The sequence below is a fragment of the Gorilla gorilla genome, chromosome 8 (assembly GCF_029281585.2).
Source record: "Gorilla gorilla gorilla isolate KB3781 chromosome 8, NHGRI_mGorGor1-v2.1_pri, whole genome shotgun sequence".
Classification (NCBI taxonomy): Eukaryota; Metazoa; Chordata; class Mammalia; order Primates; family Hominidae; genus Gorilla; species Gorilla gorilla.
In genome coordinates, this window is record NC_073232.2 from 16,621,481 (window position 1) to 16,645,673 (window position 24,193).

At 40.2% G+C, this 24,193-nt stretch overlaps 1 protein-coding gene across 1 annotated transcript in view; it reads right to left on the bottom strand.

Annotated features, from left to right (window-relative positions):
• ITIH5 (inter-alpha-trypsin inhibitor heavy chain 5) overlaps window positions 1-24,193 on the bottom strand; it is a 105,843-nt gene that overhangs the window by 66,801 nt on the left and 14,849 nt on the right. Inside the window, exons 3-5 of the mRNA XM_031015447.3 lie at window positions 13,701-13,864; window positions 12,543-12,644; window positions 9,019-9,269 (exon numbers count right to left, since the gene is read on the bottom strand). Coding sequence (XP_030871307.1) covers window positions 9,019-9,269; window positions 12,543-12,644; window positions 13,701-13,864 — 517 coding nt within the window. The remainder of the gene's footprint in view (window positions 1-9,018; window positions 9,270-12,542; window positions 12,645-13,700; window positions 13,865-24,193) is intronic.

The following is a 24,193-nucleotide window of genomic DNA, read 5'->3' on the forward strand; positions in this document are numbered from 1 at the left end:
GGAGATTCTAACCACCTAGAATGTAATTTTTTCATTTTTAACAAAAGTCAAGGTGAATGTCACAGAACCTGAAATTAACCTTTTTTTTTTTTTTTTTTTTTTTTTTTGAGGCAGAGTCTCGCTGCTCTGTCTCCCAGGCAGGAGTGCAGTGGTGCAATCTCAGCTCACTGCAACCTCCGCCTCCCACATTCAAGCAATTCTCCTGCCTCAGCCTCCCAAGTAGCTGGGATTACAGGCGCCCGCCACCAAGCCCAGCTCATTTTTGTATTTTAGTAGAGATGGGGTTTCGCCATGTTGGCCAGGCCAGTCTCAAACTCCTGGCCTCAAGTTATCCACCCATCTCGGCCTTCTAAAGTGCTGGGATTACAGACCTGAGCCACCATGCCCAGCCAAAATTAACCATTTTAAGGTATACAAACAAATAGCATTTAGTACATCTACAATGTTGTGCAAACACCATCTCTATTAAGTTCCAAAACATCTTCATCACCCCAAGGAAACTCTGTAACCATTCAGCAGCCACTTTCCATTTCTCCCTCCTCCCAGCCCCAGGCAACCACCAATCTGCTTTCTGTCTCTACGGATTTGTGTGTTCTGGACATTTCAGCTAAATGGAATCATACACATGTGACCTTTTCAGTCTGGCTTCTTTCACTTAGCATAATGTTTTTGAGACTCCTTCACATTGTAGCATGTATCCGTGTTGTGGCATGTATCTGTGATGTAGCATGTGTCTGTATTATAGCATGTATTCATGTTGTAGCATGTATCTGCGTTGTGGCATGTGTCCATGTTATACCGTGTATCCACATTATGGCATGTATCCATGTTGTGGGATGTGTCCATGTTGTACCATGTATTCGTGTTGTGACATGTGTCCATGCTGTAGCATGTATCTGTGTTGTGGCATGTGTCCATGTTGTACCGTGTATCTGTGTTATCACATGCATCCATGTTATGGGATTTGTCCATGTTGTACCATGTGTTCATGTTGTCCGGGTTGTCACATGCGTCCATGTTGTAGCATGTGTTCATGTTGTAGCATGTATCCATGTTGTGACATGTTTCCATGCTGCAGCATGTATCTGTGTTGTAGCATGTATCCATGTTGCAGCGTGTGTCCATGTTGTAGCATGTGTCCATATTGTAACATGCATCCATGTTGCAGCATGTGTCCGTGTTGTGGCATGCATCCATGTTATCATATGTATCTGTGTTTTCACATGTGTCCATGTTGTAGCGTGTGTCCCTGTTGTAGCATGTGTCCATATTGTAACATGCATCCATGTTGTAGCATGTGTCCATGTTGTGGCATGCATCCATGTTATCATATGTATCTGTGTTTTCACATGTGTCCATGTTGTAGCATGTGTCCATATTGTAGTATGTGTCCATGTTGTAGCACATATCCATGTTGTAGCATGTGTCTGTGTTGCAGCATGTATCTGTGTTTCATTCCTTTTCATGCCTGGATAATATTCCATTGTACGCATATACCACATTTTGTTTTTCCATTCACCTGTTCAGGAGCATTGTTGTTGTTTCCACTTTGGGGCTACTGTGAATACTGCTACTGTAGATATTTCTGCACAAGTATTTAAGTACCTGCTTTCAGTTATTTTGAATATATACGCAGAGGATGTGCTCCATCTTTACATCAATGACTCTCAATCCTGACTGTACTCTCTAGTAACCTAGAAGGGTTTAGAAAGAATTCCAGACAACCCACTCTAGACAAGTCCTACCCTAGACAAGTGAATTTGAATTTACTGGGGGGGCTAGGGAGCTGTACTTTTGGGTGTGATATTCTATAAATGTATATTAAAAACTTAAAAATCTATAAGTAATTTAAAAATTTTAGTTATTTGTAAAGTTAAGAATAATGCTGACTATTTTTTCTGCCACTCAACAGGTGTAGTCGTATGACTTTCATGGTTTACTCTTTCTATTCCTTGCTTTTTAAAAAAAGTTTTATGGAAGTTTAATTTACACACCATAAGATTTACTCATTTTAAGTGTACAATTTACTATATACCTAGCATAGGTGCTCCGTAAGTGTTTGTTGAAGGAACTGAGGGAGAAATAACTGTTGGTTATGACAGTGATATTAGGTTTTCAGCATTTTCTTGACTTACATTGGTAAATTTTGCCAGATCTTGGGTCTTGCTAGATCTCTTAACTTGCTTGCTTTAACTTTTTAAGGAACCTTCAAATATTTTCCTGCTTCATTTTACATTCCTACCAGCAATGTACAAGGGTCCTAATTTTTCCACATCTTCCCCAAGGCTTGTAACTTTCCTTTGTTTGTTCCATTATAGCCATCCTAGGGTGTGAGAAGTGGTTTTGGTTTGCATTTTCCTAATGACTAATTGTGTTGAGCACCTTTTCTGATGCTTTTTGGCCATTCATATGTCTTCTTTGGAAGGACGTCTGTTCAAGTCCTTTGCTCGTATTTTAATTGGGTTGTTTATCCTTTTGTGGTTGAGTTGTAAGGATTCTTTGTATATTCTGGACACTAGACTCCTATCAAATATATGATTTGCAAATATTTTCTCCTATTCTGTAGGTTGTCTTTTTAGAATGTATTTTTTTAAGAGCATAACCTGATACTCTATCTCTTTCTTTCGTGTTCTTAAGGGCCAAACACTTCTCAGTGATGAACCAGATGGCAGGAGAACATGAAAACAGTTACAAAGGTCTCCCCATTCCTAGAGTTAAGATTTCCTTTTAATGTTAGGTTAGCACAAGGTCTTGTAAGTCCCTCAGTTTTGATAGAGATGAGGAATTGAAGTTACCCAGGAACCCCAGGTGGCAGCTTGGAAACGGGGTCAAGCAGCCCAGGAAAAAAAAAAAAAAGAGTTTAGAAAACAAAGGGGCAGGAACTAAAGCGGAATATTGCTAGAAAACAGGATATCACAGTCTAGACCCCAAACTTTATTGTCCGTTGCAATCACAAGGGGATCTTCTTAATAAAAATACTGACACTTAGTTTCCATCGGCAGCTATTTGATTTCATTGGCATGGGTGAGGCTTAAGCAATAGATTTATAAAATCTCCCTGTGGATTCTAACGGGCGGCAAAGTTTGGGAACCACTGAGGTTGGCAATGGAGCCGTCAAACCACAGGGATGAAGGCTGACGCTAAGCCAGACTTGGAGCCTCTTCTCTCAACGTGGAGTTGGGGTTGGAGCAGGAGGACTGTGGGAAGGGCAAGTCCCACAAGTCCAAGAAGCCAGAGAGGGACTCAAGTACCTTTAAGAAGCTCTTTTTTGACACCAAATGTCCTGAACAATCATGCTTTTCTCCAAAAGAAGATGAGATACCTAATTTAACGAGCTTAAGACTGTATTACGAAGACTGCACCGGCCCACTGAGCTTGGCTACTGGGATTTCTCCATCTCTGGTCTCCATGTGGAAGAGCAGAAGCAGGAGATGGGAAGAGGTTGTTTCCACCAACCACATAATTCTACATTGGCCTGTATCTGAGAATGAAAACTTGTCGGTGGAAAAGAGGAACAAAATACATTTTAGCAAGGATCTAAAGTCAGAGTAATCTGAGGGGCCCCATGAAATTGAGAAACAACCTTGTTTAATTTTTTTTTTTTGAAACCAAATCTGACTCTGTCGCCCAGGCTGGAGTGCAATGGCACAATCTCTGCTCACTGCAGCCTCCGCCTCCTGGGTTCAAGCAATTCTCCTGCCTCAGCCTCCCAAGTACCTGGGATTACAGGCATGGGCCACCACGCCTAGCTAATTTTTTTTTTTTTTTTTTTTTTTAGTAGAAATGGGGTTTCACCATGTTGGCCAGGCTGGTCTTGAACTCCTGACCTCAAGTGATCCACCCACCTTGCCCTTCCAAAATACTGGGATTACAGGCATGAACCACTGCACCTGGCCCAATCTTGTTTAATTTAAAATCTGCTTCTGTAGGTCAAGATTTTGATATAGTTAATATTCCTAAGGTCTGCTGGAAAATGCAAGGGAATAGATCTCAACCTTTACTCAGCATCTGAATTAGCTGCAGTGCTTTTAAAAATATAGCTGTTTGAAGTCTACAGGGATGGAGAGTGGATCAGCAGTTGCCTGGGGCTGGGGTAGCAACAGGATGTGACTGCAAATGGGTACAAGGATCCTTTTGAGGTGGTAGCAGTGTTCTAAAATTGGACCCTGATGATGGTTGTACAACTCTGCCAATGTACTAAAAATCATTAAATTATACACTTCAAATGAGTAAATGTTACAGTGTGTAAATTAAACTTCCACAAAACTTTTTTAAAAAGCAAGGAATAGAAAGGATAAACTATGAAGATCATACCACCGCACCTGTCAAGTGGCAGAAAAAAATAATCAGCATTATTCTTAACTTTACAAATAACTAAAAATTTTTTAATCACTCATAGATTTTTAAGTTTTTAATATACATGTATAGAATATCACACCCAAAAGTACAGCTCCGTAGCCCCACCCTAATAAATTCAAATTCACTTGTCTAGGCTAGGGTAGGACTTGTCTAGAGTACGTTGTCTGGAATTCTTTCTAAGCCCTTCTAGGTTACTAGAGAGTATAGTCAGGATTGAGAGTCATTGATGTAAAATCACAAGGATAATAAAGTAAGTAAGGTATTCTTTTTCTCACTTGATTTTTCTCATTTTATTTTACCCCTAGTCATTGGGGATCTTGTCATAAATGAAAATTTTCTGCCAAAAACAGTATTGGAATCATGGCAGGGGTAGTAATTTAGGTGCCATAAGTGAGACAGTAGGAAGTTTATGAGTTTAGCAAAGACAGTAGAGTAACCAGCCTTAAAACAATCACACAGTGGGAATATCTGTCTCGGAATACCAGTGAGAATATACCTTCAGAAATCACACATCCCAGGCATGTTTCAGGAAAGCGTTCATTTCTAATACTCTGTTCCACTGAGCTCTTAAAGCATGAGAATATTGTAGAGGATAAGAACTGCGGAAGTGGAGAACGGAGAGACAGAAGAGACAGGGAGTCTTGTATTTCACCGTATACCAATTTGTAATGCTTGAGATTTTCAACCACGTACCTGTGTTAACTATTTTAATAAACAGAAATTATAATGTTTCATCTTCCAAAATACGTCTCACAGGATTGCCTTTTACACTGGGAAAGATCCCATTAATTTACAATTCAACAGATGTGGGTTCAATCCTGATACACCATAAAGTAAACTGAGGCAAAGGTGGATTGTATTGCTCTTAGCCTTTCTTTTTATTTTTATATTTAGGAAGAGAGTTGGAATTTGAACTCCACCTACAGTAATGTACAGTCTATTTAATGAGGAGGTAGATAGTGCAGTGGTTAAGGGTATAACTTGGAATAAAATAGACCTATGTTTAAATTCTATTTCTATCCATAATTAAATATGAGACCTTGTCCATATTACTGAACCTCCGTTTTAGTAAGTAAGGTTTCTCAGCTTCTTCATAATTAAAATGGGGATTGAAAAAAAAAAGCTAAGAGGGTTGTTATAAAAATTGCATGAGATAATGCACTCTGCAAGTGCTTAGTCTAGTATCTAGCACACAGTAGTAATCCTCATCTAGAATTGCATCTCTAAAGATGAAAATGGGTCCGTGGTGGCCAGACGCGGTGGCTCACGCCTGTAACCCCAGCACGTTGGGAGGTTGAGGCGGGCGGATCACGAGGTCAGGAGATCGAGACCATCCTGGCTAACACAGTGAAACCCCGTCTCTACTAAAAACACAAAAAATTAGCCAGGCGTGGTGGTGGGCGCCTGTAATCCCAGCTGCTCGGGAGGCTGAGGCAGCAGAATGGCTTGAACCCGGGAGGCGGAGCTTGCAGTGAGCCGAGATCGCGCCACTGCACTCCAGCCTGGGCGACAGAGCAAGACTCCGTCTCAAAAAAAAAAAAAAAAAGGAAAGAAAAGAGAAAGAAAATGGGCCCATGGTGAGAGATTTACTTAGACAAATTCCAGAAGTTAGATTTCTTAACACAGCCAGATCTATCAGCGGAATGTATTGGCTTGGACCTCATTCACACAATCATAGTTTTGGTGCAAGCCCAATTCCAGTTTGATCTTTAGCCTGGATTTCTTCTGGAAAAACACAGCCGTGTCCAGACAAAATCACAGCATCCTGTGCTTCAAGCTGCTAAGGCTGCCATTTTGCAGGAACAATAACCACTGAGCTCTGAAAGACGGGAGTGGGGAGCAGCAAAAAGGGAATCCGTCCACTGCACCTGGCTCTGGGACATGCTTGTAAAAGCTTCATGTTCTGGACGGCAAAGTATCTGCTTTGGTACAAGGAGCTAAGAAAACAATTTCCTTAAAAACAAACAGATCCCAAGAGATCAACCGTTTGGAAAAATTCCTCTGAGACACTAACAGGCCCCGAATATAAACAGTAAGCAACTTTTTTTAGCTAACAGTCATAATTCATACTCCCTCCAAACAAAACACATACACACCCCACAACACGTACACATCTCTGAAGAGTCATTATGATTCTGAAAATTAGGCAAAACACATTTCATTACTGCAACATGACTCCCCTCTGAACCTTCTGCTGACACAGCTACTGAATGTGTTCTCATCCCAGACACACTTCACAGATACTCTACCCTTCTTACGAGATCCTGACAACTCTGCACCCTGAGAAAATACTTCTTTCCCACAGTTGCACATGAGAAAATTTTCTTCCGAGGTACTGTTAGAGAGAAATGAAATTTTAAAATATTCTTAGTTATTTGTGTTTGCTTTTCTTTTTATTTATCTATTTTTTTCATAGAGACAAGTTCTTACTATGTTGTCCAGGCTGGTCTCGAACTCCTGATCTTCCCACCTTGGCCTCCCAAAGTGCTGGGATTACAGGTGTGAGCCACCATCCCTGGCCTGCTTTTCTTCTGTAGTTCGAAGACACTCAATTAGCTACCTACTGTTTAACAGGCATTATGTTAAGTGCTAAGGAGACACAGGTTAATCAGAAACAGACCTGCTTTCGAAGGCACCAATGATCTTATTACAGAGGTAAGTTTTGCAACAGAAAAAAAGTCAATATAATGTGAAAACTAGTAATAATTTTTAAGCTCTCATTCTGCGGCCAACCCTTTACATACATGAGCACTTCACAATGACCCATGAGCTAGTTATTACCCCTGTTTCCCAGATGTGCAAGCCAAGTCTTACAGCCTTGCATTTTTTACAAGGTTACAATTAACAACTGAACTAAAATCCATTAACCATACAGCTACCACCTGCATGACCTAAGAATGGTGTATTGGATCTCATGCCATTTCTAAATGCCAGGTACCTTGACAATATTTTTGCTTTTTCTAGATACCAGCTAGATCTGGATTAAGAATGTCAAGCTCATTGTTTGGAGTCAACACATAACAAAGGACTTGAGTCCAACACATAACAAAGGACCTGGGTCTCTCGCAGAGCCAGGAAACGCTCAGTCTGTGAGAGTGAATGGCCTCTCACATAGTCATTAACTCAACTGCATGCTGGGGGAGAAAGTGTATTTTCCACACTGTTTGCCCTTCCATAGACCAGCTCTAGGCCTTGGTTATTTTTGCATTATGTTAAATACCAACATTCTCTGATTCCGCTTGTCCAGGCAACTCTCTCTCTCTTCTCCTGCCGATCTTATCCCTAAATATCCTGGTCCAAGAAGACTTCCTGGGTCACTCTATGATTGTGCAGCTGCAGGCACTGAATACAGATTCTGCACATACTCTGCTCATCATTTACCATTTCTCCACTCTCAATGTCACAATTCTCTGAAATCTTAAAATTCCAGTCCTGGTGCAATTTTTGAACATTCCTGTCTCATCCAATTCAACACTGACCAGGCTTACTGGTATATTAAGTATACAGCCCAACACAAGTTAATATTTAATATATACTATTAGCTGAAATTCATATAGTAACTAAAGTCACTCTTTTAGACTTTGTGAAAACCAGAAAGCCCCCTCCCAAAAAAAGAAAAAAAATACGGTGATTAAAACTAGATTATACTGTAATTTTTCATTTCAATAAATGAAGAGCTATTTTAAAAATCAGAATTTGAGAAAATTTAAAAATCAGAATGATTCTGCTAATGAATCAAGATGCCTGTATCTTACATCTATACAAAGCATTTTTCATTATTTAAATTTAGAAAGAATATAACATATTGATGAATGTTAAAAAACAGATTTTTAGAAAATGGCCCCACAATCTCATACCCCTGATACAAAATGATTATTTTCTATAACTTTCTAGTATTTTATCAGCTTCATATTTAACATTATAGTACATATACAATTTGCCTTTTCTTCTCTGCCACATGCTGAATTGTTTTATAATCGTAATTTACTAATCTCTTCCATATAATTGAATCTTTAGGCTGATGGAATGTTTTTGCTACCACAAATATTATCAAACGAGCTTGTGCATATGACATTCCCAATATGTTAGATGTTTTACCTAGGATAGATTTCCAGAAGTGGTATTATTGTATCAATAACTCATACATTTTTAATCTCCTGTTACAGCATGGGCTGTATTTTATTTTTAATTTTAAAAAAATGGACCGGGTGCGGTGGCTCACACCTGTAATCCCAGCACTTTGGGAGGCCGAGGCGGGTGGATCACGAGGTCAGGAGTTTGAGACCAGCCTGACCAACATGGTGAAACCCCGTCTCGACTAAAAATACAAAATTAGCCGGGTGTGGTGGCACATGCCAGTAATTCCAGCTACTCAGGAGGCTGAGGCAGCAGAATCGCTTGAACACGGGAGGCGGAGGTTGCAGTGAGCGGAGATCTCGCCACTCCACTCTAGCCTGGGCGACAGAGGACTTCGTCTCAAAAAAAAAAGAAAAAAGTACCAGTTGCTGTCTTAGCTTCATTGCTATCATTCCAGTTCCTACAAAAATGCAAAGCCTTTGCTGAAGGGAAGGGTGCCCTCTCTTGCAGATTTCTCCGAAGCCAAGGACCAGCTGGGTGTTTTCACCACAGATCTGCACGAACCCAGCACGCAGGACTCACCTTCCCCGCGCCCACTGCCCCTCTGCCTGCTGTTGTGAAGCGGCAGCACCTCCAGGGATGCGATGCCCGCGCTCTCCAGGATATTCACGTCCACGCTCAGCCTCCCGGACAGCTGCTGGGGCCGCACGCTGATGCTGTGCTCGTACTTGCCCAGGCGCCTCTGCAGAAGCTCCTCATAACTCAGGAAAAAGGCGGCTTTGTCCTTGCTGGGAATCACTGCAGAAGCTCTGAATATTTCAGTCCCCTTCTCTCTGTCAGGAAAAAGGAAAAGGACCCCAGGGAGGTTCAGAAGAGGATAGAGCCAGGTTCCCTCAGTCCCCACAGGGCACCAGCCATACCCTCTCAACCAGCCTGCCAGGGAGACCCATGGGTGTGAGTGTGGGTCCTGAGAAAGGAAAAATAAAAATTCATATTAGAAGAAGTGAAACCCCGTGCTAGAGGTAGGTCACGAAGGGTCAAAGAATATCGACCAGGAGAGGATTCTAAGAATACTGTCCTACCTCTCCCTGAGACAGACCCAACGGAGCAATGGGAAAGGACGTTGAGTAGGTGAACTGCTAGAAGAGAGAGCTTTGGAGTGAAGCTGTGAATTGTGCTCTCCCTTTACAAGGATGGCCAATGAATCTTGGCATTTTACATAACTTTAAAATAGCTAACATACTAGGTTTTCACATCTTGGTAAAGTTTGGTGGATATGTTTAGCAGGAAAGGTAGGGAATAAAGGACTCCAAAGCTGACAAAAATACACTCCAGATGCTTTCAGTACTTGGAGTGAGGGTTCTCTTATTCAAAATGGCAGACTGATCACTAGAGGAATAAGTGGGAGTGGCAACCGTTAGTAGGTAAGACATTTCAAGGAGTTTCCAGAAGGCTTGGGGTGTTCAATAGAGCAAGAATTTTATAGCTCAGAACATGCAGCAAAGGGCTGCAGCAAAGGAGAGAACCCAACTGTGTGGCAGAATCAGAGAGAGTGCAGGCTCTGAATTCAGGACACCACAAGATGGAAGAGAAAAGGGGACCCAGTATAGACAGGATAATTCCAAGTCCAATGTGAATGAATGACTAAGCTGATAGGCTTTCTATACTCCTCCTTCCCAGAACTGGAAAGAGACACAAGTATTGAAATGGAAAAATTCAAGCACTGAGCAGAATGAATGAAAAGAGACTGACACCGAAACCCACCATTGTAAAACTTCAGAACATCACATAGAGAAAACGTAAAAGTGATGTTATCTGGTCCCATTAGATGTATCATCAATAATACTGGATGTTATAAGACATTGGAGCAATGCCTCAAAGTTCAAAAGGAAAAGTATTTTGACCTTAAAGTCATACACAGCCAAAATATTAATCAAGGTCTCAGAAAGTTTACTTCTCATGCACCCATTCTGAGAAAGTTACTTCAGAATATAACTTCTGCAAAATAAAGGTGAAAGCCAAGAAAGAGGAAAATGTGGAATACACGAAATAAAAAAGCCAACCGAGAAGAAAATGAAAAGAGATACCAGGGTAAAAGTTTCGCATCAAGGCTGAAAAGCAATGAAAGTATTTCATGGATATAAAGACATCCATGTTTTAATAGCTCTGAAATCAGAATGTCTCCCAATCAGTGATGTCTTTCAGCTGCTGTTGGCCAGATATCAGGAGTGATAAGGATGTCACTGCTTGCAGAAACTTGTTCATAGCTGTTCATTTTGTTATGTTAAATCATAACATATTTTAAATAATGGTTATGTGTCTCGCTAGATGTTATATCATTTTATATCATAAGAAAAAAGAAAAGCAATTAGAAACTCCAGGAAAAACAGAAACATATGTCATGATTCAACTAAACTAATCTGTAGTGTGACTCTGAACAATTGTGATAAAGACCACTTGGGATAAATCTATAGTCTAACAGAGTTAGGTTTTAATAACTTGCCACAGCAAGGGAGACCACATACCAGAGGCACGATGAGGCAACTCATCAAACAAAGAAAGAGACAGGGTTTTTATAGAATTAGGGGAAGGATGGAGTATAGGTTAAATTTAAATAGAGCAGTGTTTGGACAGGCTCAAAGCAAAGGCTGTGTGTAAAACCATCATTTCCGCCTGGACTGACAAGCAGACTAAAGATTCTCTGTGTCTTTAGAAACTACGACATTAAGATAAACGTGGAATTTTGTGCCTTTGAAAATCCCTTATCTGAAGCTCTGGACCTTGGTTGCTTTTCTGTATCAAAGTGAACCCATGGCTCATGTCCTCCAGACAAGAGTGAGGCATCCCCTTGTCACTAATAAAATTTCCAACAGCAAAGTTTCTGGCAGTCTATAATTTTAGAGAACTAAATTTCTCAAAATGATGTCTTTTTATTCATGAGGAAAACCGGGTTACCAGGTTCACACCATTTTATCTAGATACAAAGATCATTTTTCTGCCAAGGGGATGAAGGCCTACACACTGGGCTGGTGAAAAGGAAAAAATAATCTTAGTGTACTAGGTGGCTCTGCATGCAGTTCATGTTATTTCTATAGGCATTAAAAAGCAATTGCTATGTATTGGTTTCAATGTTTAGATTCCATTTATAAACAAAAGAAAGAATAAAAGTATTACAAGTCAGAATTAAGATGCTAATAACTCAAACAATGATTAGGTAACATCATGAAATGAGAAAGGAGAGAGACAGTGGAGGTTAGGAGAGGGAATATAATCATTTAAGATAGTAGGGATAGTCCAAGATAGTCTAAACACTGTTGGATTGATGGAAGAAGAAATAAAAGAATAATATAAAAATGTGAATGCAGAGTAAAAGTAGGAGTATTGTTAATTTGCTATATACCCTTTCTTTATAGCAAAGAGTCAACAGATAATGTCTTATTTTTATCAAAAAAATATTTTTTTGAAGTATGACTATCACAATATTTAGAGTTAGGGGGTAACTACAACAACAACAAAAAAAAAAACACTACGTACAGGCGAGGCATAGTGGCTCACACCTGTAATCCTGTAATCCCAGTACTTTGAGAGGCTGAAGTGCGAGGACTGCTTGAGCCCCGAAGTTTGAGATTAGCCTGGGCAATGTAGCAAGACCCGATCTCTACAAAAAAAATAAAAATAAAAATTAGCTGGGTGTGGTGGTGCACACCTGTAATCCCAGCTACTTGGGAGGCTGAGGTGGAAGGATCGCTTGAGCCCAGGAGTTTGAGGCTGCAGTGAGCTATGATTGCACCACTGCACTCCAGCCTGGGCAAAGAGTGAGACCTCATTCCAAAAAAAAAAAAAAAAAAGGAAAACTGCACACTACATATAGAAATATTAGAAGAGGATATGTGTGGGAAGTGAGCATGAGGGATAAATATGGTAAAAATTTTCCTTTTTATTACAAACACTTATCTACTATATTATTCACTAGATGTATTTATATTTTGATAAAAAAGAAAAAGTATTTGGAGGAAAGGAAGACAACAAGAGGGGTAGGCAAAGGCATAGAAAATGTGGCACTTTGCTAAAATGGGTTTTTAATTCCTTAATCAACCAATACTTACCCATTTTCTTCTGTGGTTTTATTCCTTTTCTCTTTTACCCTATCACCACTCTTCTTTTCTCTCTCTGTAATTTCGCCCTGATACACCTTGTCTCCAATAAGCCTGAAATACAAGAGAGAGTTGTGCTACCAGCTTGCAGTTCCAAGACAAATTCAGACATGGATCTTATAACCATGACAACCCCAGGAAATATTTTTATTTGCCTCTTGGATGTGTAGAAGGAATGCATTCCAGACTAGGGCACTACCTTTGAATCATTCATTTTATTCTAGGGCAATTTTCAACAGGTCCAAATAGCAAGACCCAACCCATGGTGCCTCTGTGATTCTCCAGGAGAAAAGTCACAAGATCTGCTCACACTACCATGAAGATTCACCAACTTACATCTGACCTGGGCCAAAAATTAAACCCAAAACCTACCCCGTTTTACATATCTTTACTTCTTGGCTCAGAGAAGGAGGAAAGATATCCAATCTAGTATATCAAAGGTTCTACACTGCCTTGTCTTTCAGCCCTCAACTTCACCATGGAGGAGGAAGAGCCTCCTGAAAGCTCTTCCCAGATCTCCCTAACTTAAGAAGACCCTCTTGGTCTGACTTGCCATCTTTATCATATTTGCAACTGTCTGAAATTCATCTCATTTATTCTTTGTTCATTTATCTATTGACTGTTTCTCCCTACTGGAATTTGTGCAGCACTGTGATGCTGTCTTTCTCAGAGAAGTGCACCAGTTTTCATGAAGAGTAACCTGGCCCATAAAGGTCATTCATTTGTTGAAGGGGAGGAAGGAAAGAAAGAAAGGAAGAAAAAAAATTGAATAAAAAAGAGAAAATAGAAGGAAGGGAGAGAGAGAAGGAGAGAAAGAAAGAAAAGGAAGGAAGGAAGGAAGGAAGGAAGGAAGGAAGGGAGGGAGGGAGGGAGGGAGGGAGGGAGGAAGGGAGGGAGGGAGGGAAGGAGGGAGGGAAAAAGAGAAGAAGAAAAGGAATGAATGAATGAATGAACCAACCAATGAATTTGAACAAAAGAATTGACCTTCTGATCTATATACCATCTACTGGAATATAAATCCTCACAGTCACAAGGCTGTGGACCTCACATCTCAGCTCAACCTGACCACCCTAGGCAGAAATCTTCATCCCTGACCAGCGTGTCACCTACATAGTGAAGTTGGTGATGAAAGCTGCAGCTGGAATCTGCATCTGGAACTCAATGTCCTGGTCTTCAGAAGCTCTGTTCAGCATTCTGCAGGAAACCGTAGTGAAGGCATAACGGGAAATGATGGTAGACTTCACTGAGAATTCTGTCATCAAAGGTTTGGTTTTCTGTAGGAATGAAAACACACGGTATTATCGGTGATGCATGAAAGCATTTTGGTGGTAGTGAAACATCTTTTTTTTTTCCACAAGGGAAATAATCTTCAGTTTGGGAGCCTTTGGCATGTGATTCCTATCTCCTTTCTTCATCTTTTCCTGATTTCCCCATTTTTAACTCCCTTCCTTTCTAAAACAACCTTGGTTGTTTTGCATAAACAATTAATAACACACAAGCAAATCTTTTAACCTGACTTTAACAAGTGAACACAGTGAAGACGTCCAATTTAGCAGAAAATACACATTCCTTAAACAGTTCAACCAATTATTGGAATTTTAGAAGTAAAGTATGTGCTGTATATAATACTCTTCTGTTATCATTTTTATATCACATTTACAGGACTACCGAAATGTTCCAAAAACCGGAACATGACTAACAAAAATCTCGTATTTTAAAATTACTTTCAATGTCCACTTAGAGAAATGATACACCAGAGCTTCCCTATCTGAATTACAGGTGCATTACTGTGAAATAGGAATCAATACTGAACTCAGCAGAGTATCTAGAGAATTTAGAACCCAGAAAAAGGAACACCTAAGTCTGTGCTAATTAAATTTCTCCCAAAAGCCCCTGATGAGAGCAGTAACTAGAAGATGCAAATGTAAAAGCCTGTTAAAACTCTTCAGGGCTTTTTCTAGTCCTTACAACAGAGCTACATCTGGTGACAGCTGGTAGCAGAGGCCTGAAGAAGGAAGAAAACATTTGTAAGGAAAGCCACAAGCCACTACTAACAGAGCGGTTATCTAACTCCAGGAACTGGCCAAGCAATTAACAAGCATATTACGGGCTGTGTCCTCCTAGAATACACATGTTGAAGCCCAAACCTACTATGGGAGGTGGTGGGGTTGGGGGGAAGGCAGTATTTGGAGATGAGTGCCTTTGGGAGAAATTGATTTAGATGAGGTAATGAAGGTGGGGTCTCTATGATGGGATTAATGCCCTTAAGAGAGGAGACATAAGAGAGCTCTCTCTATCTCTCTCTCTCCATGTGTGTGCACCAAGAAAGACCATGTGGGCACACATTGAGAAGGCAGCTGTCTGCAAGCCAGGACAAGAGCCCTCATCAAAAACCAAACCGTGCAGAACCTGGGTCTTGGACTTCCAGCCTCTAGAACTGTGAGAAAATAAATGTATGCTGTTTAAGCCACATGGTCTATAGAATTTTGTTATGGAAGCCCGAGCAAGCTAAAACAAGACATTACCCCATGACAGTCTTTGAAGACATATGCAGTAGGTGATTTATTCCCATTTCATAGATGGAGGGAAGTCAAGCTTAGTGAGGGCACATATTGGTCCATGCCAGCAAGTAATGGATATGGAACTTGAACCCAATCCCACTTACTTCAAAGTCTGAACTGGCCACTATTATGTGAGACTGTCTGGCTGCCCTCTGCAGACACATCCTGCTCATAATTGTGTGCTCAACCCCTCTGCTGGCCCTGGGCACACAAAGGCTCTCAAAACATGCTGAATGCAACTGGCTTACTCTGATAAGATTCTACTCTCTCCTTCAGGAACTGTCACCTAGCTGGGCAATGTTTATTTCAACCCTCATCTGCTTTATTAATTTATTTACAGCCCTAGGCCTGTTTTCAAAACAGATATAAGGTTGCGACCTATTGCTATCAAAGACATATTCCTGCTGTGACATACAAAGATCATCACAAACCTTGCTTCAAAAAAGTTACTACAGAGGGTTATTCTATTTAAACAAATACGCACTCAAAATGTTTGCATCAAATCACGATCTGCATACAAACCACCAAAAGCTTGAGAGACATTTTCTATGATGTATTAGAGAGGTGGCTATAAATATCAAGTGCACCAGCTGGGTGCGGTGGCTCACACCTGTAGTCCCAGCACTTTGGGAGGCCAAGGTGGACAGATCACCTGAGTTCAGGAGTTCAAGGCCAGTCTGGCCAACATGGTGAAACCCCGTCTTTACTAGAAATACAATTAGCTGCGTGTGGTGGTGCATGGCTGTAGTCCTGGCTACTCAGGTGGCTGAGGCAGAAGAATTGCTTGAAGCAGAGAGGCAAATATTGCAGTGAGCCAAGATTGTGCCACTGCACTTCAGCCTGGGTGACAGAGCAAGACCCTGTCACAGAAAAAAAATATATATATATGTACATATATGTGCATGTGTATATATATCATATATATCATACATATCACATATATATCATGCATATCACATATATCATATATATCACATATAGATCATATATATCACATATATATCATATATATCACATATAGATCATATATAATCACATATATACCATATATATCACATATATATGATATAGATCATATATATCACATATATCATATATATCATATATATCACATATATATCGTACATATCACATATATATCATACATATCACATATATATCGTACATATCACATATATATCGTATATATCACATATGTATGATATATATCACATATATATGATATATATCACATATATATGATATATATCACATATATATCGTACATATCACATATATCACATATATCTATATCATATATATCACATATCTATATCATATATATCACATATATATCACTATATATCATATATATCACATATATATCATATATATCACATATATCACATATATATCATATATATCACATATATATCATACATATCACATATATATCATACATATCACATATATATCATATATATCACATATATATCATATGTATCACATATATATCACATATATCACATATACATCATATGTATCACATATATCACATATATATCATATATATCACATATATATCATACATATCACACATATATCATATATATCACATATATATCATATATCACATATATGTCATATATCACATATATATCATATATATCACATATATATCATATATATCACATATATATCATATATATGTATCACATATATATATATCAAATATATGTATCACATATATATATATATATATATATCAAGCACACCTGAGGATGGACTTGAACACCAAGACAGGGAGCTGCAAGGGTTGGAGCCAAGCACATGAGGAAGGGGAGAGAATGGGCAAGCACTCCATGCAAAGGTGTCAGGGCCATTCATCTTTGTAGCAGACTGTGCAAGAACTTCCAGTCTTGGTAATTCAAAAAAGCCAGAGACAAATGGAACAGCTTAACGAAAATGTTAGGGGGATGTTCATCTTTCTTAGAGAGACAGAAGGGATAAACATTTACAGTTCATTTAAGTAATGATCAAGTTTAAAAAAAAAATCTGAGTATTGTTGAAAGAGTTTTGCCTAAAAGAGGAAAAGAAACCTTCCGGTTTAGTTTGAGAAGGAATTATTTCAAAGTAGCGCTTCTCAAAGTGTGGTCCTTGGACCAGCAGCATCACCATCACCTGGAAACTTGCTAGAGATTCTCAGACTCCATCCAAATCCACAGAATCAGAAACTCAGAGGGTGGGCCCAGCAAGCCGCAGTTTAACAAGCCCTTCAGGTCATTCTAATGCCTGATCAAGCTTGAGAATGGCTCTTTTTACTAATTGAACTTTAAAATATATATTTCTTCATCTGCAAGTGAAAAGGGCTTGAATAAATCACCAAAATTACATCCACATCTGTGATCCACAGATTTAAGGCAAAGCTAAAACTGAGGAATAAAACCTTTGGGTTTAGGAAATTATGTCTGAATTGAGAAGCTGTATTATACAGTATCATTTAATGGAAATCTAGTCTCTTCAGGACAAAATCTGTCTCTCTCCTCCAAAGCGATTAGGATTAAAAAAGAGACTCCAACATGTAGCTTCACCAAATGTTTCTGTTAAATGATCTCATTAAAAACATTTCATACATTTCAGTAAAGGCAATGAGGATTAGGCTGGGGTTGATAATGATAATGATCTCAACAGCATGACAACCTGTGGGGTTTTTTTAAAAAGTTAAAATTTGTATCTCATTATCTTTCAAAAAAAGAACCCCAAGGTGAATAAGACCATGAATTGAGAGGAAGTGTTTACTTTGATCTGTGTTATTTCCGGAACAGGTTTTCTTTCTGTATTATCCATGATTAAATATATTCTTTTATCTCCAAATCTAAACTGGTGTATAAGACATGCCCCATGGCTGTGATCTTGTGAATTTTAGAAGCATCTAGAATACCACTGCACCCAGCTCTGATTTCTACAGATGCATTGGAAAGTAAACAGGAATCAATGCTTTAAAAAAAATCTTACAAACTCAGTATATTCTAGCTTTATCATTCTCTGCTTTATTTAAAATTTAAACTGGTGTTTTAAAAATTATCGAGTAACATATGCACATGGTAAAAACTTCTAATTATGCTGAATATAAAATGAAAATAGCAGTCTCCCTCCCACCCTGGATTCACAGTTCCATTTCCCAGAGACAATGTTTGACAACTTTTGTATATCCTTCCATAAATATATACTGTACTAATTTGCTTAATCTCACCTAGTGATATAGTTAGTTCATCTTTCTTTATCTGTGTTTTAGCTATCTCATGCTGCTTAACAAATCACTCTAAAACTCAGTGGTTTAAAACAGCAGCAATCCTTATGTTTTCTCTCAGGGTTTCTGGGGGTCATGAATTCCAGAAGGGCTTGGTTGGGAGGTCTGGCTTCTCTACAAAGGGTGGCTGAAGCTGGAATTGTGAGTTGCTGAGGCAGCCAAGGCTGGCATCTCTCTATCTCATGTTGTCCCTCAATCCCCTCTATATAGTCCTTCCAAATGGGCAAGTGTAGATGAACTCACAGCATGGGCCACTACACATGAGTCAGGCTGGTCACCTGGTAGCCATAGGCTTTACTGGTCACCTGGTAGCTTTCCCAACAGCAAGGTGGAAGCTAGATGCCCTGTCATGCCCTGACCTCAAAAATCACAATGCATTACTTCTATCATACTCTACTGGTCAAAGCAGGCACAAAGGCACACTCAGTTTCAAAGGCAGAGGGCACAAACCCCCATCTCCATGGGAGGAATGGCACATTCAAGTGCTGCCATCTTTGGAAAATGCAATCTGCCACTGAACAAAAAATATCTACCTCCTTCCTTTTTAAAAATAGCTGCATAGTATTACATTTTATGGATGCATTAAATTTTAGTTAACCAGTTCTCCCATCATCCATCATCCATTTGTAATCATTTTTCATCATTTTTGGAAAGTCCTTTCAGATGTCCCTGCTCTCTCATTCAGCTGTAGCAGGAGTAGGCAAGCTATGCCAGGCAGGCCACACTGTTTGTAAATAAAGTTTTATTGAAACACAGCCACATCCATTCATTTACATACTGTCTATGGCTGCTTTTCTGCTACAATGGCAGGAAAAACATGGAGAATAACTCAGCTGAGCCCAGCTGCTCCTGCCAAGGAGCCTGGCTCATGCAGGAAGCTGCACTGCCCCCTCCAGAGCAGCCATCTGCCAACTGAACACCCCAGAGCAACCTCCAGCAACACCACAGGCCAGAAGAATCACCCAGCTGAGCTCTGTCCAAATCCTTCCCCACCAAATGATGTGATAAAATAGTTGTTGCTCTAAGCCACTGAATTTTGTGGAAAATTTTTGTGCAGCAATAGAAAACTTGAACACCTGTCTAGTCTCTGTAGACATTCGAGTTTGCAACCCCACTTCAGTGTGACTGCTGGTGAGTGAAATTTAGTTATTTTATTAGTTATTTCCAACTCTATGTCATTTCTGATCTTTACACACTTTGTTATGTTTTGTAAACTAAACTTTCAGCATATTAAAAATATGCTTGAAATTTTTTTGGCAAAAGTTAAACTATGAAGATAAACTGTAAAGAAAAAGAGCTTCTGAAATATAAACTCTTCACTTTTCCAGTCTAGGCCAAAGTCATTCACTGTGTGACTTTGCCAGATCACACAGGCAAAAGGTAGTCAACCCCAAAGGCCATCCAAAGCCTCGATTTCCAATCCTGCCTCTTTCAAAAAAGAACACAGTGGCCAGGCACAGTGGCTCACGCCTGTAATCCCAGCACTTTAGGAGGCTGAAGCAGGTGGATCACGAGGTCAGGAGATCAAGACCATCCTGGCTAACACAGTGAAACCCTGTCTCTACTAAAAAAAAAAAAAAATACAAAAAATTAGCCGGGCGTGGTGGCGGGCACCTGTAGTCCCAGCTACTCAGGAGGCTGAGGCAGGAGAATAGCGTGAACCTGGGAGGCAGAGCTTCCAGTGAGCGGAGATCACACCACTGCACTCCAGCCTGGGTGACAGAGCGAGAATCCATCTCAAAAAAAAAAAAGAACACAGAGACACCTTGGCTAATTCAAGCCTTTTCGCAGTGATTATTGTTTGATAACCAATAAAATATAGAACTCCAAAGGTATACTAAATATAATTCAGTCTTTGATGCTAATTCAAAAGTTACTTGTGAACCTCAGTTATCATCCATTAAATTGTACACATTGAAGATAGAGGACATTAAACTGAATGTATTCTCTGAACTGTAGTCATATTCTGACACTTCAAAAACTCTTCTTGTCAATTTATCATGTAATTCTTTTACATAAAAGTAGAATAATAGTGGGGGGAGAGTATTAAGTTGACATCTTAGATAAGCAGAAGTTTACAGCTGTAGCTGCACAGTGTTCCAAGTAAAATTTAGCTCCTTCTGCTAATAGTTCTCAGTAGTATTTTTAAAATAGATCAAAATCTTCTTCACTTAGTATGCTTGAGAATATTTTTAATGTCATGGTGATTTGTTCTTATTTATGAGATAAGAAATAATTTCATTAAATTTAAAATGTGAAAACTAGAAGATATCTGACAATATTAAGTTTATCACATTATCTTCTTATACCTTAAATTAAGTGTATAGATTTAGTAGAATTTTCCACAATATTACATCAAGAATATGAAGCTTAGTTTATGGGCCCAAGAGACAGGCTGAAAAAAGGTTCAAGAAACTATTTTAGTTTTTGTGCTTCTGCCCAGCTACAATTCTCCCAGGAGCCCCTGCTGTTACTGACATACCACAGCCTGGCCCTTCTGTTACAGTTTCCTTGGTGCAGAATCTACTAGATTCAATTAGGCACAAGTCTATCCCCCTCCCAGTTACCAACCCTTACCCCTGCCCTGGCAGATTATGGGATTGTAAACACGAAGAACAGAAGCCATGACTACTACTTACTCCTGTTGTCCTTCTCCTTCCCCTTCCCCTTCCCTTCTCCCTCCTTTTCCTTCTCCTTCTTCTCCTTCTCTTTCTTCTTTCTTCTTCTCTTTCTTCTTCCTCCTTTCTTCTTCCTTCTTTCTTCTTCCTCCTTTCTTCTTCCCCCTTCTTCTTCTTATTCTTTCTTCTTCCTTCTTCTTCTTTCCCTTCCCCTCCTCCTCCTCCTTCTTCTTTGCATTAGAAAGAGTCTCTATTTAGATCATGAGACATAATAGTGCTTAACATGGTGTTCTTTTTTTACCTACAGCTCTCAAGATAGAGGAAAACTATATATATATGAAATCTAATCTTTTATGTCTAAAGAGATAGGGGATATAGGAATGGGTAAGTGGATAGATGGATAGATAGATAGATGGATAGATAGATAGATAGATAGATAGATAGATAGATAGATACCTTGACTATAAGACCTTCCAGTGTTGAGAAGAAAGATAAATCAGTGAGGTCTGCAAAAGTAAGAAAAGGTTTTAAAACAGATGTAGTATTTACATGTGGTGAAAGAGAACAGAAAGAACACTCTAAGAACACAGAAGACATGGAAATGGAAATGAATCACAGCACATTCCCAGATCAATGACTAGAAAAGAGAGCATGCTGTGAGAAGAATATTGGACAGGCAGGTAACACAGGAAACGGACAACCCTAAAGAACAAGCGAGGCCTTTGAAAGGCAGAGGCTCATGAAAATGTGTCATGAAAGGAAGGATATAAAACAGTGGCCTCACTTTTTCCCAGTGCATGGTTCTTAAAAATCCAACATGCTTTCCATATTTCTATTTAAGTCATAACTTTGTTTTGGGATGTCCGCTGGAAAATAGTGGTAAAAAAAATCTTCCTGTGACATAAGATAATTTCTTCATTATTTTTTCCTACAAAGGCAACACAGATGGAAAAGTCATTTGAGGCAGGGAGTGTCCTAATTGCTCAAGGGACCCAAGCTTTGGGTATGACTCATGTGAGGCACTTAAAATCAAGCCACCCGAGGACGTCCTGAGTCACCCAAGATGCCATCTGGAAATGTGGTGGAGAAATGGTTGGGGCAGCCTTTGCCAGCACTCAGGCCACAGTGCCTCTTCCTAGAAGATTAACCTTTCATTGTTTTCTTTCAGTCTAACCGGTCTTTAGCAACCATGAGAAGTCATCATGGAGGTGGGAGAGAACTTTAGAAATCATCTAACTCTGCTCCCCTTTGTTTTAGAGAGAAGGCTGGAGCGCGGCAGTTGGCTGACTCCTCGCACCAAATCTCTACTAACCTTTAATGCTTCTCCTTTCTGAGAAAAACAATACAGGGCCGGGCGTGGTGGCTCACGCCTGTAATCCCAGCACTTTGGGGGCCAAAGCTGGTGGATCACCTGAGATCAGGAGTTTGAGACCAGCCTGGCCAACATGGTGAAACCCCGTCTCTATTAAAAATGCAAAAAATTAGCCAGGTGTGATGATGGGTGCCCATAATCCCAGCTACTCAGGAGGCTAAGGCAGGAGAATCACTTGAACCCGGGAAGAGGAGGTTGCAGTGAGCCGAGATAATGCCATTGCACTCCAGCCTGGGTGACAAGAGCAAAACTCCATCTCAAAAAAAAAAAAATATAGCCCATGTTGTTATTGAATAAAACAGGAGAAAAAGGCACTTCCCCAACTGCTAGATTTACCACCTCGGGGAAATCATTTTACCCCTCTGTAGACAGGAAATGGCATCGGTTCTGAATCACCTACTTGTGCTAATACAGTCTACGTAGTGATGTTTCATTATATTTAGGGGAGAAGGAAAACAAAATGCCATTTTTATTTTTATATAAGAAAACCCTCCCCCTCCCCTGCCCCATTCTACACACTTTCTGAACAGGATGCACACAATGGTCAGAGTTGGGCACAGGCACAGACACACATATGACTGGTCCTCAGTGAGGTATGATGCCCAGAGTCATGCTACCTGCTGTATTGACTATATTTTCTTGTTTTCTATATTCTTGATGCTCCGGCATTTGGGGCTTTGATCCTGGAAAGACCGTCCCTCCCAGGGCTGGCTTGTTCCTAGGAACAGCAGACAATCCTGCTGCAAGCACACCTTTGATATATAAACCGACCAATCCAGAGCCACACATCCAACCATCTCCCGTATCAAAGTCATGCACCTCGGCTGGGCGCGGTGGCTCACACCTGTAATCCCAGCACTTTGGGAGGGCAGGGCAGGCGGATCACCTGAGGTGAGGAGTTTAAGACCAGCCTGGCCAACATGGCGAAACCCATCTTTACTAAAAATACGAAAATTAGCCGGGCGCGATGATGCATGCCTGTAATCCCAGGTACTCAGGAGGCCTCTAATCCCAGGTGCTCGGGAGACTGAGGCACGAGACTCACTTGAACCCAGGAGGTGGAAGTTGCAGTGAGCTGAGATCGCACCACTGGGCTCCAGCCTGGGCCACAGAGTAAGACTCTGTCTCAAAATAATAATAATAATAATAATAATAATAATAATAATAATAATAATAAAATAATAACAACAATAATAATAAATAAAACTCATGCGCCAAGCCAATACTCCCCCTACCCTAAATCTCCCCAGGACCAGGTACCTGACAACTAGAGACCATCCCTACAGCCAATCCTAAACCTCCTCAGCCTACCTACTACCCTGCCTTGCCCATTCCTTCCCATGAAAACCCCAATGCAGGCTCTGAGACACACGCGGTCCTCTGCACCTTCTGCCTCTGACCCACCCTGGTGCTTCCCCATGTGTCCTGGCATGGTATGCTGCCGCCCCTGCCTCCAGGGATCTGTGAGTATGAAATTCCTCCTTCATGTCAGTCATTTCTCTGTCTGTGTATCTTACCACACTTGATAGAAACAAACCCTGAGCACAAACTGTAGAACACCTGCTGCAAAGCAGACACCAAGACAGACCCTGCAGTCAGGAGGTTAAATGATGGCAGCGAATCCTCTTGGGAAACCCAGGCCAGGATCCATTCAGCACCATGGAAACTCACACACAAAGATCCCCCTGCTTTCCAAAGAGTAAATATTTTGTGTGTATGTAATGCCAGGGAGCTTCATAAACAGGGTATCTAATTAATTCAGA